Genomic DNA, 15,594 nt, shown 5'->3' with positions numbered 1-15,594 from the left:
AGTCGGAGAAGTATTTTGCACTGGATAGATTCAGAGACACGGATAGAGATGAAGATTACCAAGTATATAAACAGCACAGGCGAACCTTTAAAGAATTATGCAAACGGAAACAAGATGAATTTCAGCGTTCACTCAGAGATAGATTTAATGAGATAAAAAGTACTAACCACAAACTGTGGAAGGAAATCAAGAAAATAAAATGTCGCAGGAAAACCAACAGTATCAGTTCTTGGGGATGGTTTTCATATTTCCAGAATCTATTAAATTCTCCCAGTTCGAAGTCATCTATTGAAGATTTAGTAAAATCAGACGTATCACAGCATGACAATGATGTATGTGAGGCTTGTGAACGTGGATCGCCTGAAGACGTAAACAGAGAGATATCAAGTGATGAAGTGAAGACAGCCATTATCAACATGAAATCAAATAAAGCACCAGGATGTGATGGGATCTCTTCTGAACTATTCCAGAATTCTTTGGATATTATTGTTCCTATATGTGTGCATCTGTTTAACGAGATAAAGAAATCAGGTGTTTATCCGGAATCATGGCGCAGAGCAGTTATATGTCCGCTGTATAAAGATGGAGATACGAACAGTGTGAATATTATAGAGGCATTTCATTACTACCCGTTTTGGGGAAAATATTCACAAAAATTATCAACGAACGCCTGCAGCTATGGTGTGATGACAATAATATAATATATGAAAACCAGTTTGGTTTTAGAAAAGGACGCTCAACAGTCGACAGTATTTTCACATTGTATGGAATGATACAGAAATATCTATCAAAATCAACCGGTGGGAGATTTTATTGTCTCTTCATTGACTTCAGTAAAGCGTTTGACTGTGTTCACCATAACTTGCTTTGGCATCGGCTTATGAAATATGGTATCCATGGAAACGTTCTAAAAATTCTACGAGATATGTATTCGAAACTAAAAGCTTGTGTGAGAACTGATAACGGTTTAACTGAATATTTTAACTGTTTTATTGGAACGCGACAAGGATGCATGATCAGCCCGACACTCTTTTGCCTGTTTATAAATGAATTGGTCAACGAACTAAATCAATCTGACTGTCGTGGAATATTCATCTCAGAAGAAGCACCAAATATTTGTTCTTTATTATACGCCGATGATGTTGCCAACACTGCCGATACCACTGGAAGATTACAACAACAGATCAACTGTATAAGTGAATTTTGTAAAAAATGGGGACTGTCTCTAAATATGAACAAATCAAAGATAATCGTTTTTAGAAATGGTGGACGTTTAAGGAACTATGAAAATTGGACTTACAGAGAAGAAAAGATAGAGACTTTTTCATCTTATAAATATTTGGGACTATTTTTCACTCCTTAATTGCTATGGACAAAAGCAACGGCAACACTTGCACAACAAGCAGAAAAAGTATGTCATTATATCTATAAAATAAACTATCTATGTGGAGGATTAACAATCACTACTGCAATCAAGATGTTCGAATCCATGGTTTTACCAATATTAACATATGGCTCTGAAGTTTGGGGGTTCCAATACTACGAAACTATAGAGATGGTACAGACTAAATATTACAAACGGATTCTTAACCTACCAAATAATGCAAGCAATGACGCTGTTCTTGGTGAAACTGGAAGACAACGATTATATGTGTATTATATTAGTAAATGTATTAAATACTGGACAAAATTAATCTCTATGAACAATGATCGTCTACCGAAGCAAACGTATTTAATGATGTACAAATTAGATGAAGCTGGCCGTATATCCTGGGCAACATATACAAAAAAACTCTTTTCAAGTATGGATTTGGCTATGCCTGGATAATTCAAGATGTTGGAGATCCGCAAATATTCATTTCACAATTCAAACAACGCATCGTGGACTGTGGTCAACAACGTTGGATTGAAAACCTATCTCAAAAACATATTTAACTTTCAAATCGGTATTAAGAATAGAAATGTACCTTCAGGAAGTAAACAAGAAGATCTATAAAGAAACCTTAACAAGATTCCGATGCAGCTGCCATAAACTTATGATCGAAACTGGACGTCATACCAATATAGAAGAAAACAAAAGATTTTGCCCACAATGTCAAAAATTGGACTTCAACTACATGGAAAATGAATATTATTTCCTTCTTATTTGTACTTCATATTCAACATTACGTTTACATTTTATTGATACATATTTTCACACTAATCCATCATATGAAAAATTTGTAAATCTTATGTCTTCTAAATGTAAATACACTATTACACAACTTGCTAAATATATCTACCACGCTTTTAGATTACGCGAGTCACTCACAATTCACTGATATATTATTTATGTATGATATTCCTTTCATGTATTTATGCATACACTATATTGATATAATGTATGTTCAATGGGCCTATGGCCTGAAACTTGGAGGAAATAAACTCTACTAAACCACGAACAGCAGATCGTAACAAGGCCAAGGGACACAGTTCTTAGACTCCTCGAGCACCACCCCCCCACCCCCCCCCCCACTCCCCCCTCCCCTATTTATTAAAAAGGACAAAAAGAAGAAAAGAAACTATTGGTGCTAAATATAAACACACAATTAAACGCTTCAAGAACGCTTCACCTGTAATGGCGTCGTGACGTTGTAACAAATCGTACAATACAAAAACTTCGTGTTGTTCATGAGACAGTTTGGTGTTAACATTATTTAGTACTATGCGGTAGGCAATTGTATCATACACATGTCCTCATAATTTATATTACATGTCGTCTTCTTCCCAGTCAATGTCATAGGCTTCAGCGTCAAACTCGTCGTCATCTGAAACTAAAGATTCCTAAATAAGCAAACAATAAGTTGCATACATAATTAATAATACAAAATGATGCGAGTATGAATAAAAAATTAAACACCAAATATTTCAACCACATTATTAAAAAAATGTATAATCAGGCGTTTCACGTTATGTAAGTATTTGTATTTCCTACGTAAACCATTCTTTGCTTATAATAGGGGTCTTTCTGTAACAGACCGCTCTCTGCAGAGAGCGGATGGTCGGTGGTTCGATCCCCGGCCGCGTCAAACCAAAAGACGCCAAGAGATTATATTTGTTGTTCACCCTGCCTGGGGCTAGGCATTAAGTGGATAAAGCGGTGTCGGTCCTGGAGCGTCATATTTGATACTTAGGAGGAAAACTCATCGACACGGGATTTGGCTATCCCCGTATACTAGGCAAATAGAACGAGAACAAATGAGTACCGCTCATTAATTTCACTACCGCATTTATATGCATGTTAAGTTGAAGTGTTTAAAGTGTTGAAATGTACATTGATATTTTAGTCCAGGCGAGAAGCTCCGAACCATGGTTTGTATAGTCATTATCAGACAGATGGTGGTTGACGAGGTCGTCCTTCAATGATCTGAGGCGGGCGTCGATCTGGCGGTAACGTCGTTCACGGGGAGGTGCAGAGGGATTGCCGTTCAACCTCCAGGATGCGGACTTCGGTGTTGAGTTGCTTTCTCTGGAACATCAGCTGCACCACCTCGTAGATGTGAGGGTTGCTCTACCTGGCTAGCTGTTTTATCTTATGGTGCCACACTTCAAGATTAATGTTTGTTTGATGACCCGAGTTCCCAACGTGGTTCCAGTTGTCAGGACTGAACTGCCTCCCTTCAACCCAAGATGTTGTGACGTAGTCCATGAAGGCGGTGATCATGGGTCCTGCAGGGCTATTGGCAGTCGTCTCCAACCACACATCTTGTACCTTGTCGAGTTGCACAAGGGGCCGGACAGCGGCCTAACTACCTTCTTCACCTCGGGGTCTTCCTTGTAGTAGGGCGCCAGCCCTTCTCTCTGTACACGTCGCCAGATACATTGGGTGTAATGGAAGCGACACCCTCTGACGACAGTGGTTGGTGGAAGCAGGCTACGAACGGCATTTTGGGCAGACAACTCGAAGTGACGTTGAACAACCCTTGGAGTGAAGTCTTAAGTTCAGGTCATGTGACTTCTCACTCAAATATTCGAATACCCGCACATGCGTATAGCTGTCTTACTGAGTTGGAGTCCGTAAATCAGGGGGAGCTTGCGTCCTTGAACTCAGCACCAACCACATATTGTAAACCTTAACAATTAGTTGAATATTATTTTCTTTATGTTTGACGCATTCTTGAGATACATTACCATTAAATACAATCACTTAGGCTTAGCTTACCTGGTCCCTGAATGAATGTTTTTCTTTTATTGAGTGCACGGGAGAGCGCGTCTAGAATATTGCTACTGGCGTCGGGCGTAACCAGCCCGTCTCCCTGCGACTGCCTCTGAAACCCGAACATATATAATTGAGACAGCATCTTTGATGGATAAATATATGGACAAATTGTATCCCTAAGTGGTTGGTGGACACCACACATTCTGAAGCTCTGGTTAAAATAAATTATATGAAATTGTATGTTTTTTTCACAGGGAGTATTTATAAAACTTATACAGATTCTCAAACACCCTCCCAAACAACTGAAAAAGAGTTGGTCAATCCAAACTCACCCTCTTGAAATTCGACGTTCCAACTTCAACCTTATTCAAAGTGATGCCATTTTGTATAGCATTCAAGAAGTCTGGACGTGATTTTTCGGGTAGTGCATCATTACCAGGAATCGGCGCTGGAGGTGGGGGTGGAGCCATGGGTGGAACTGAAGGAGGTGGGGGAGGAGCTTGGGGTGGAACTGAAGGAGGCGGGGGTGGAGCTAGGGGTGGAATTGAAGGGGGTGGGGGTGGCGCTTGATATGCTACAGAAGGGGATGGAACGGGTGGAACAGGATCTTTCTGGGGTGGATTTTGAGCAAGTGACATTGGTTTTGGTGGTGGTGGCGGTGGTGGTTTTTCAGGGCGCCCTGAAGCAAAGGTCGAAGATGGGGTGGCTTGGTCCTGTTTGTGTTGGACAGGTATTGGTGCCATTGGGTTGTAGGGGTATGGCGCTTGTGCTGTTTGAGGATAGGGTGGACCCGTGTTTACTGGGGAAGGTTTGTATGCAACTGAAGGTGGGCGGAGGGGTGATGCTGGGGGTCGGGTAGGATCGCGTTGTGCGCGGTCTGTATATGGATACGAAGACGGAGAGTACGTGGGTACCAAGGGTTGGCGAACAGATGGCATCAGTGGTCCCTGCTGTACGGGAGGGGGAGAGGGGGTTTCACGGTATGGCGATGGAGTCTGTCGGGGAGGGACACGTGGACCCTGCTTTGGTGAAGGCGGTGGTCTTTGGTCAGAACGACTTAAGAATGGGGAAGGTGGTTGCACTGGATGTGGTCGTGTTGGGGGGCCTGACCTATATCCTGTAAAAAAACAGAGAATGAATTATAAAAAATACAAATGCAGGAACTTTGATGAAATAAGAAATGGAGTCATTCGTCCCGGAAATTCTATTTTAATATTAATACAATACATTCTTCTTCTATCTCGCATTCATTTTGGCCGTGGGTATACATGTATCCTGCATGAATGGGAGAGTATGGTTTTACACCGCCTTTAGCAATATTCCAGCAATATCAAGGCGGGGGACACCGGATAATGGGCTTCGCACACTGTACCCATGTTGGGAATCGAACCCGGGTTTTCGGCGATACGAGCCAACGCTTTAACCACTAGGCTACCACACCGCCTTTGTATCTTGCAAGAAGGGTGTGTATGAAAGTAAAAGCACTGACCAGAAGGGTTGGTTGATTTGGACATGTTGGCCATTGCCTCCTGAATGACATGCATGCCGCCATTACGCCCAACAAAGTCATAGACGAACTCAATGGTGTCGGAGTCTCTTTCCGTAATGCCGACGGTCTCCAGCAACCTCTTCATTTCCGGTTCTACGATATTGGTCTGAAAAATAACCACGGCGACGGTTAAGATTTACTACACTTGAGTCATATACGCCATGGATAATAAGTAGATGCACTGATCAGTCATCTAAGTGAGATAATGCTGAGTAATATACCAGCTATACGAAGGAATCGTTTTGAAAATGGATCTGGGTCAGAAAAACCAGAGGTTGACAGCATGAACAGCAGTACACGTCTTAGGTATACGATGACACGCAACCAGGGTACACGAGTCTGCTACGGCCACTACCTATCGTCATATATCAGTGAAACACATATTGTCTCGGTTGGTTAATCTTAGCACATATGCTACATTTTGTCATACGTATTTCTACATGAAGAATGGTAATGCGGTTTATATAGCTATAACATGCTATAACACATGCCGTGATAAACGGGGCACGGCTGGCCCTGTGATCAAAGAAGGTGCACCTTTCAGTGCAGAGTTACGCCCTTTAGCCGTGCCAGGATCGGCTGTTCGTGGGTTCGAATCCTAACTCCGCACCATTTATCATCATTGGTTGGTCTGAACCATAGCTGTGCTCATTGGTGTCACCAAAGTGTACGACCTGCGTCAATTATGTCTAAATCCCATATCTTCAAGTTTCTAGAATACTGACCAAAGCCCGATTAAACTCAAGCCAACCTCTCCCTCTGTGTCCACAGTAAGTGACTATATTAAAGAAATCTTTATTTGTTTTGAATACTCACATCATAGTTGCCATCTGTATCAAATCCAATATGCTGGACACGCCTGAATTAAATTGTAAAAGTAAATAGTATCAATTAATATTTTAAATTGAATTGCCGCCTCGCATTTTTTTGTATGTATTCATCATTACGTTCGATAATAATCTTGACTTATAGTCATTGAAATCATCATTTAAAAAACGTCATCTTCATCAGTAACATAACCATTATCCCCGTCATCTTAAACTGAACGTAACTATCAGTAACTTACAAAATATTAACTGAGCACAATAGGCTCTAATAGGCCCTGGCTTCTACAGGCCCGTGAAGATCCGGGTAGAATAGGTCTTGAGCAAATCATGCTTGCCGTAAAAGGCGACTGTGCTTGTCGTAAGAGGCGGTTAATCGGAGCGGGTGGTCAGGCTCGTTGACTTGGTTGATGCATGTCATCGTATCCGAATTGCGTGGATAGATGCTTATGATGTCAATCACTGGATTGTCTGGTCCAGACTCGATTATTTACGGACCGCCGTTATGAAGCTGGAATATTGCCGAGTGCGACTTTAAACAACTGATATACAAACAATCTGGCTTCTACAACTCTGTCGGACACTGCCCACTAGGTCTGGTCAGCCACCCTGAGTCGAGCTACCATCGTCATCGTAACATCATCGTTAACTATGCACATCAGTTCCATTCCTCTCCTCACCTGAAGTCTGTTGGCGAACTTATGTCACCTTTGCTCAGCCTCCTGCCGCCCTTGGTCGGTTTCGTCTTGGCGACCTTGACGTTCTGTGTCGTCTGCTTCATGTTGACGGTAACAGGCGCGGACACTGAAGTCAGACAAGCACAGTGCGAGTTCAGCTTGATATCTAAATACCTTGTGACAATATTTTGTATGCTATTTTAATGATGTGCAAAGAACATGTCCAGTCTATATCAACCACAAATTTAATCATTCTTTTTTTATTCATCATATTTAAATAAACACGTTATGGAACGCATCTCTGTTTTCAGATATGCGCGTGCTCAACATTCTCTAATATCGTGTAAGAATAAGAATCTCGCCTCCGGTCAACTAGCTCGACCATGTGGGGACCCAGGTTAGACTAGGTCTTCAGCGCCCATTGCTGAGGTGACAAGAAGATGGTCGGGCGATCAGGCTCAGTGGCTTGGATAATTGCCGGTTATGGTGGCCCGATAATGTGGATAGTTGCCCGAGTTTTCAGGCACTGGTTCGCCTTGTCCAGACTCGTCAAACAACACTCACTCACCTAACCTCTGTGCGTCATGTGACATTCAACCACTGTGCGTCATGTGACACTCAACCACTGTGCGTCATGTGACTCTCAACCACTGTGCGTCATGTGACACTCAACCACTGTGCGTCATGTGACACTTAACCACTGGCGTCATGTGACTCTCAACCACTGTGCGTCATGTGACTCTCAACCACTGTGCGTCATGTGACACTCAACCACTGTGCGTCAACTCGCTCAACCACTGTGCGTCATGTGACTCTCAACCACTGTGCGTCATTTCACACTCAACCACTGTGCGTCATGTGACTCTCAACCACTGTGCGTCATGTGACTTACCTGGTCTCGGTCTGTTCGGGGTGTCAGCGGCACCCCTTTGCAGCTGTCTCTCTTTCCGCCCTAAATAGTCAATGTAAACAACTTTGTAAGAACACCTTCAATTACCTTCACATGATTATAAAGCACGAAGGTAACTCGGTCATCCTCAAAAAACGTACACCATGCAATACCATTTTTTAACCATCCAAGATGGAGACTAAAATGAGGAAATGTGACGTCTGCCGCTGTCTTCTAAGCTTACGATGTCCAACGGACATTCATTCCTGATATTGCGAGAAGGACTTTGATTCTAAGCAGACATTGGTTCCTTGGATTACTTATTCCTTGGACATTCGGCGCTAGATATAATTGTACAGAACTATTCGAGGGTACACTGTTGTATCTACGACACCGGTTCTGTGTGAGCCATACCAAGGCAATGGGTATTTCACATTTCAGGGTATATTTCAGCAACAAACCCGAACCTTCTGCTGTGATGAAGCAATACACCACCTACTGTACCGACACACACCACCCTTCATACTCACGCTGGGGCGGTCGGGTAGCCTAGTGGTTAAAGCGTTGGCTCTGCACGCCGAAGACCCGGGTTCGATTCCCGACATGGGTACAATGTGTGAAGCCCATTTGTGGTGTCCCCCGCCGTGATATTGCTGGAATATTGCCAAAAGCGGCGTAAAACCATACTCACTCACTCATACTCACGCTGTACAGTTCGCCGGTGTCTCAGTTTTAGTTTTGACACAATCATCTCCCCAAACTTCCGCGCTTCATCTTCACTGGCAAAATTAAGCCCCGCCTGACTCCACTGAAACAGGACAGGAAAACGGATAATTATAAAAAATGAAAAATAAAACATTCGGTGCCGACATTTCTTTTATATTTTAAGGTGAATGAATAGGTGAGACGACCCAGTCTTACTCAGTGTGTGGTAGTTGGTGGATGATCATTAATGCCAGTGATTATTCAAGATATTTGACGGCCCTCTGTCTATAGGCGAGTAGGGGGCACGGGTCGCCCAGTCGTCTAAGGCGCCGCGATTCGCTGTGCAGAGTTGCGTCCCTTGGGCACGCCAGAAACCTATGATTGTGGGTTCGAATCCTGGTTCGCCCCGATTATGTTTCTAGGTTTGTCAGCACCATACCCGTGCTCGTGGGTTTCACCGAAGTGGTAAACGTCTAAGACCTGCATAACTTCGGGCTTTCCTTCCACATTAAGCTGACATGCCGTGATATAACTGGAATACTGTTAAAAGCGGCGTTAAACCCAACTCACTCACTCACTCACTATAAGCGAGTATGTACGCAAGTCATGAGTCGAACCAGTCAACCTAATTCGACTGTCTCTCTTTAATCGAGTGTGGTGGGTTCACCGGGTGGCATTGAAGACGGGTTCGATTCCCTACTTGGATGCAATGCATGCAGCCCATTTCATGACCTCCCCACTACCTTTGTAGTTCACTCACTCACTCACTCCATCCTACTGTCACGTACGAAACCCGTCGTTTATATCAAAATAAGTTTAAGTGCAATTCTTACTTCAGCTTCGAAAGTGTGAAAGTAATCTCTTGGGCATTTGTAATGGAATTGCATGTATAATTCCTGTTCCCACAGCAACCGCTGTTCCTGAAATTAAACATTGTGATGTCATGGTCAAATCATATTTTCAAGAAATATATCAAGGATACAACATAGCCATCACCAGCAGGGATAAACATTGTACTCCGCCCCACTGAAGGACCGACCATTTGATATTTGTGCGCGTGTTGTCCCAGCTGGCCTCTAAACAAAACCCCAAGTGGATGTGTTATTCAATGTAGGAAAAGACTAAATTCGAAACACAATATCTTTTCTTGATCAGGGCTCCTGGGAGCTTTAAACATTTAAACTTATTTCTTTGCAAGAGAATGGCGATAGTGACATGTTATTGTAGCCCACCTGTATGTCATACACCCGTATGAAGAATGACCTCTTGATGTTGTCTTTCACCAGACAGGCCACCCCACATGCGTGTTTCGTCCACCGGGAGTCATCCGGCAACGCCAGGTACAGCTCTACCACAGCAGACGCTATGGTCTGTAACAGAGACATGATCACACGTTGTACAGGGATAATACCACATATGGCATGACTTATAATAATAATAATAATAATCATAATAATCATAATAATAATAATTGCAATATTTGTGATAATTATTGTTATGAATTTTAATAATCTATCCATCTATCTATCTATCTATCTATCTATCTATCTATCTATCTATCTATCTATCTATCTGACCTTACCGTACAACCTCGTCCAAGACAGTCAAATAATATCTATCTATCTATCTATCTATCTGTCTGTCTGTCTGTCTGTCTGTCTGTCTGTCTGTCTATCTATCTATCTATCTACTGCCCTTACCGAAAAAACCTCGTCCAAGACAATCAAATAATATCTATCTATCTATCTATCTATCTATCTATCTATCTATCTACTGCCCTTACCGAAAAAACCTCGTCCAAGACAATCAAATAATATCTATCTATCTATCTATCTATCTATCTATCTATCTATCTATCTATCTACTGCCCTTACCGTACAACCTCGTCCAAGACAATCAAATAATATCTATCTATCTATCTATCTATCTATCTATCTATCTATCTATCTATCTATCTATCTATCTATCTATCTATCTATCTATCTATCTATCTATCTATCTATCTATCTATCTATCTATCTACTGCCCTTACCGTACAACCTCGTCCAAGACAATCAAATAATATCTGGTTCTCGGTGTTGTTGAGCAAAATGCAACCCACGTTGTTCTCAAGCTTCCCCATCGCGACTTAGGCGTTCCTGCTGCAGGCATCAACCTAGAACTGTCACAGTTTAAATAACTGCGAGAGTATTTAAGTGCCAAGTGACCATTTCTATTTGTAGATCAAAACCTGAAATCCCAAAACGAGTCGATATATAATGAAATGATCTATTTTTAGCGATATATCTACGAACTACCTATATAAGTCATATGATGAATCAGTCTTCTAAAGAAATCTATCTTTAGCGCGACTCACAAACTCGTCACGTACTGTAATGTGCGATGTAGGATTGTGCCTTTGAGATTGTTGCTCTGTCGGGAATGTTATATGGTTTTGGCCTTTACAAGTTTTGTATACATTAACACTAAGTCCATGATATGATCCCGAATACTCGCGACCATGTCAACGGAACAGTAGGTAAGGGAGCGGATAGAATTAAACGGTGGCGACGTGGATAAAATATTCAATGCTCACTATCAAGCGGTGGGGTAACTTTGTGATGAAAGCTTTCGCATATCAGGACTAAACCCCCTAGTTATGATTGTGGGTTCGAATCCCGGTTCGCCCCGTTTCTAGGTTTGTCAGCACCATAACCGTGCTCGTGGGTTTCACCGAAGTGGTAAACGTCTGAGACCTGCATCACTTCGGGCTTTCATCCAACATTAGGCTGACACGCCGCGATATAACTGGAATACTGTTAAAAGTGGCGTTAAACCCACCTCACTCACTCACTCATGGAACGGGTCATGTCTGACAGGTGTGTCATCATCGCACCTGATTCCGACGCTGATTATACCGATCACGAGTTTGTGTGCTCTGTGCCCGACTCACTCCTTGTGATCGTGTGCGACAGGGAAGTAAGACGCTTTCTTCTGCGAGAGGTAAGTTTGCAAGTTATAAGCATTCATACCAAAACCTTTTCAGTGCTGTCAAAGCAAAGACATCAAATGGCTTTGTTGCGAAAATATCAGCCATTTACTCGCCAAACTATTGATAACCGTTAGAAAAACAAGCCATAGAATTTGATTGCATTATTCGCACTTCATACAAACTTTTAGTATTCAAAGTGTATTAAGACTTTTACATATGTCATTAAAGAATACTTTTAAGACGTATGACGTTTCAATATATAACGGTTATGAAATTATTAACTCTGAAAGACCGCTACCCCAAACAACCCATTGAACGCTTTCCACTCCACATGTCAAACTCTTTTCATAACGAACATGTTTTGCTGGTGAACGCTTTCCGAGAATCTATTTGTGTTGTGTAGCTTCTTAAACTTTTAATACTGTGTGTTGTTATACATTATGAAGTCCGATATTGCCAAAGCCTCCATGAATATATGTAGAACTTTGCTTGGGAGAGGAAATTCACTGCCCTTGTAATTGGCAGGTAGTGTTGGGCATGAGCAGGGGTCCGGAAAACTTAAAATCCCAATCGGACATTTGCATTTAGGCTACGCCCCCTTCAAATAGCGTCTTTTCGTACGACTTTTCACACACATTACAAGTTGTTACGTACAGTGTTCCCTCGTTATTAAGCGCTTCGGTTGTAGCGCGGTAAAGCATGGCTCCCCAAATTTACTAACTTTTTTAGTAAACTCAAGTTTTCCAATGACACGATGTTTTCCCCCATCTCAGAAAACATTATCAGCTGATCACCGGGATCACGTAACATCGGAAATACAAGTCAACAAATCGCACTTGTCGCACTCAATGAATATTTGTGCCGACAATAAAATATTAATTCTTATAGATGGTTGGGTAGGAATCAGAGTTTTTATCATGTATATCTGTCAAGCTAACTGAAAAGTCAATAAACACTTGTTCTGTGTCTAGTCATTTGAGACTTTGAACCCTCAAACTGATGTGACGATATCTACCTATACTAACTGGTGTGTGACTCGTGTCGTGGGCAAGGAGGTCCCAGGCGTCACATATTGCTTAAGTTTGCAGAATTGTGTCCCTGAGGTGTGCCAGAACCCTGTGATCATGGGTTTGAATCTAAGAATCACACTGATTACTGGAGGGAATATGTATGAACACAATTATATATACATGTAGTTTACAACTGGGGCTCACTAATCTGAATCTGAATCAAGAACTATCATTTTCTATAACCCATCTACCTGTATTGAGTAGTAGCTTGTTTAAGTCATTTCAGCTTAATCGTAAAATCATCAACAAAGAGTATATTCAGTTAACAATCAAATATTCAATACATGCATGTCGTGCTTTCATATTTTATCATTTGTAATAATTAACCCGTAGCGACTGAACATTAATAAACGTTTAATGAATTAATTCTTAATTCTAGACAGTAATTGTGTCATTATGCTTCATTTCAGTTGTGGAACTTGATAGCCAAATTCAGTTGATTGTCATGACAAATGCAAACAAGCATTGCCCTACTATGGCGAACCAAATGGATCAATATCAGGTCACCTTAAATATACTGTTATTTGAATTTGGTTTTAGATGCGTGTGTGTTGTTTTTTGTTGCCAGATGAGTTTCATCCCTCAGCCACTGATTTGGCCTGATTTTGTTTAAGGTTGTCGACAACGTACCTGTGAGTTTAAATGAACTTTGACAAGGAATATATTTGGACAATGTTCAGCTGAATCTATGACAAATCCCTGCTGCAATGTCTCTAAAATTGTTCACAGAATTCTGATCCGATTTTGAACATGACAACTACAGCAGCCACACTTAGAAACTCATTAATGGCTATTAATCGTTCTTGTTGTTTTTTTCAAAATATATCATCATTTGGCATTGTTGTAGTTGTAGTGGGAGCTAAGTTATTTGTTCCATATTTTGCGATGTTATGTATCTGTATATGAATTTTCTGTTTATATTAATCATAACACATAATTGCAACTAATTTCACGGAATATTTAACCCGATGACATTTTAAAAGCCATAGTTATCTGCAATTACTAGCAAATAATTCGGTTTTAGCTCACGTATTTTCGTGTGCCTCACTTTATTTTACAGCATTGAATTTTTTTCTTATGCATGCTCATAACTCGAGAAATATTGGAAAATACCATACTGAAACGATGTTTGCAAACTTACCTCTCGCAGAGGAAAACGTTCACTTCCCTTGTGGAAAAGCACCTGCCGTACACTGTCACATTGGTGCGACTACTTCATGAAAAATACAACTGCAGCTTGAACACTTTTATGTGAAGGTACTGCTTTCTGCACAACGTTATACTCTTCTTCCACAATCACAGTCACACAGTGTGCGGTTAATCACTGAAAATGACGTCTTACCGTTTAGTATTATCCAAATCAACGCAGAATTCGTTCAGCTACAGGACGGCTGAAAAGTAGCGTGAGCCCGCTGCGGCTAAATATTTACATGTTCATATTATATACAAGGTGAAAAGGGGTACAGTGTGCACTGACATCTATTCTAAATGACATGGGTAAGCAATGTCTGTAAAAACTTCAATTCAAAGTGAGTATTGTCGTCTTGCATGTAACTGCACTGCTTTATTCAATATGAATTTCAACACCTTGGGAATGGGTGTGTCGCGTTTCCAGCTTACATACACACACCAGCAAGCTATAGATAGATGAGCCCTACTGCTAGTGACGAATCGCCAGTGAACATGTCCTTCAGGCGAGTGGCTGTGTCGCCCAGGCTATGTGGCTATGTCCTTCTGGTGACTTGCAATGATCCACCGACCTATATGTGGGCCTGTCCTATTGATGTGTTTCTGTGTCCTCCTAACTAGGTGGGCCTGTCCTATTGATGTGTCCACCAAGCTAGGTGGGCCTGTCCTATTGATGTGTCCACCAACCTATGTGGGCCTGTCCTATTGATGTGTCCACCAAGCTAGGTGGGCCTGTCCTATTGATGTGTCCACCAAGCTAGGTGGGCCTGTCCTATTGATGTGTCCACCAAGCTAGGTGGGCCTGTCCTATTGATGTGTCCACCAAGCTAGGCGGGCCTGTCCTATTGATGTGTCCACCAAGCTAGGTGGGCCTGTCCTATTGATGTGTCCACCAACCTATGTGGGCCTGTCCTATTGATGTGTCCACCAAGCTAGGTGGGCCTGTCCTATTGATGTGTCCACCAACCTATGTGGGCCTGTCCTATTGATGTGTCCACCAAGCTAGGTGGGCCTGTCCAATTGATGTGTCCACCAAGCTAGGTAGGCCTGTCCTATTGATGTGTCCACCAACCTATGTGGGCCTGTCCTATTGATGTGTCCACCAAGCTAGGTGGGCCTGTCCTATTGATGTGTCCACCAAGCTAGGTGGGCCTGTCCTATTGATGTGTCCACCAAGCTAGGTGGGCCTGTCCAATTGATGTGTCCACCAAGCTAGGTGGGCCTGTCCTATTGATGTGTCCACCAAGCTAGGTGGGCCTGTCCAATTGATGTGTCCACCAAGCTAGGTAGGCCTGTCCTATTGATGTGTCCACCAACCTATGTGGGCCTGTCCAATTGATGTGTCCACCAAGCTAGGTGGGCCTGTCCTATTGATGTGTCCACCAACCTAGGTGGGCCTGTCCTATTGATGTGTCCACCAAGCTAGGTGGGCCTGTCCTATTGATGTGTCCACCAAGCTAGGTGGGCCTGTCCTATTGATGTGTCCACCAAGCTAGGTGGGCCTGTCCTATTGATGTGTCCAC

The 15,594-nt window shown here is 42.2% G+C and overlaps 1 protein-coding gene across 5 annotated transcripts; it reads right to left on the bottom strand.

Annotated features, from left to right (window-relative positions):
• Window positions 1-2,599: 2,599 nt before the first annotated feature.
• On the bottom strand, window positions 2,600-14,293 carry LOC139445864 (actin nucleation-promoting factor WASL-like). Of its 5 annotated transcripts, none has more exons than XM_071227096.1 (12): window positions 14,226-14,293; window positions 10,875-11,003; window positions 10,075-10,212; window positions 9,676-9,762; window positions 8,843-8,945; window positions 8,141-8,200; window positions 7,252-7,375; window positions 6,564-6,606; window positions 5,688-5,853; window positions 4,531-5,315; window positions 4,202-4,307; window positions 2,600-2,813 (listed from the first exon to the last, which is right to left on the bottom strand). In XM_071227096.1, exons 2-12 carry the CDS (start codon window positions 10,962-10,964, stop codon window positions 2,749-2,751), a joined length of 1,767 nt encoding a protein of 588 aa, XP_071083197.1. In that variant the 5' UTR covers window positions 10,965-11,003; window positions 14,226-14,293; the 3' UTR covers window positions 2,600-2,748. The 5 variants fall into 5 exon arrangements, with proteins under 5 accessions (XP_071083197.1, XP_071083195.1, XP_071083196.1 ...); XM_071227094.1 differs by having other exon boundaries at window positions 10,875-11,072; window positions 14,226-14,287; XM_071227095.1 differs by lacking the exon at window positions 14,226-14,293 and adding an exon at window positions 14,025-14,200 and having other exon boundaries at window positions 10,875-11,072.
• Window positions 14,294-15,594: the final 1,301 nt, after the last annotated feature.

Source organism: Haliotis cracherodii, unplaced genomic scaffold, assembly GCF_022045235.1.
Source record: "Haliotis cracherodii isolate W230 unplaced genomic scaffold, xgHalCrac1.p SCAF_6, whole genome shotgun sequence".
Classification (NCBI taxonomy): Eukaryota; Metazoa; Mollusca; class Gastropoda; order Lepetellida; family Haliotidae; genus Haliotis; species Haliotis cracherodii.
The sequence above is the reverse complement of the archived record's forward strand: the minus strand, read 5'-3'. Positions and strand labels throughout refer to the sequence as shown.

Coding starts and splice junctions, on each gene's coding strand:
- LOC139445864 (XM_071227096.1), bottom strand. CDS start 10,964: ATGGGGAAGCTTGAGAACAACGTGGGTTGCATTTTGCTCAACAACACC. Junction 9,763..10,074: donor TACGGGTGTATGACATACAG/GTGGGCTACAAT, acceptor GTTTAATTTCAG/GAACAGCGGTTGCTGTGGGA. Junction 7,376..8,140: donor CCCGAACAGACCGAGACCAG/GTAAGTCACATG, acceptor GTCTGACTTCAG/TGTCCGCGCCTGTTACCGTC.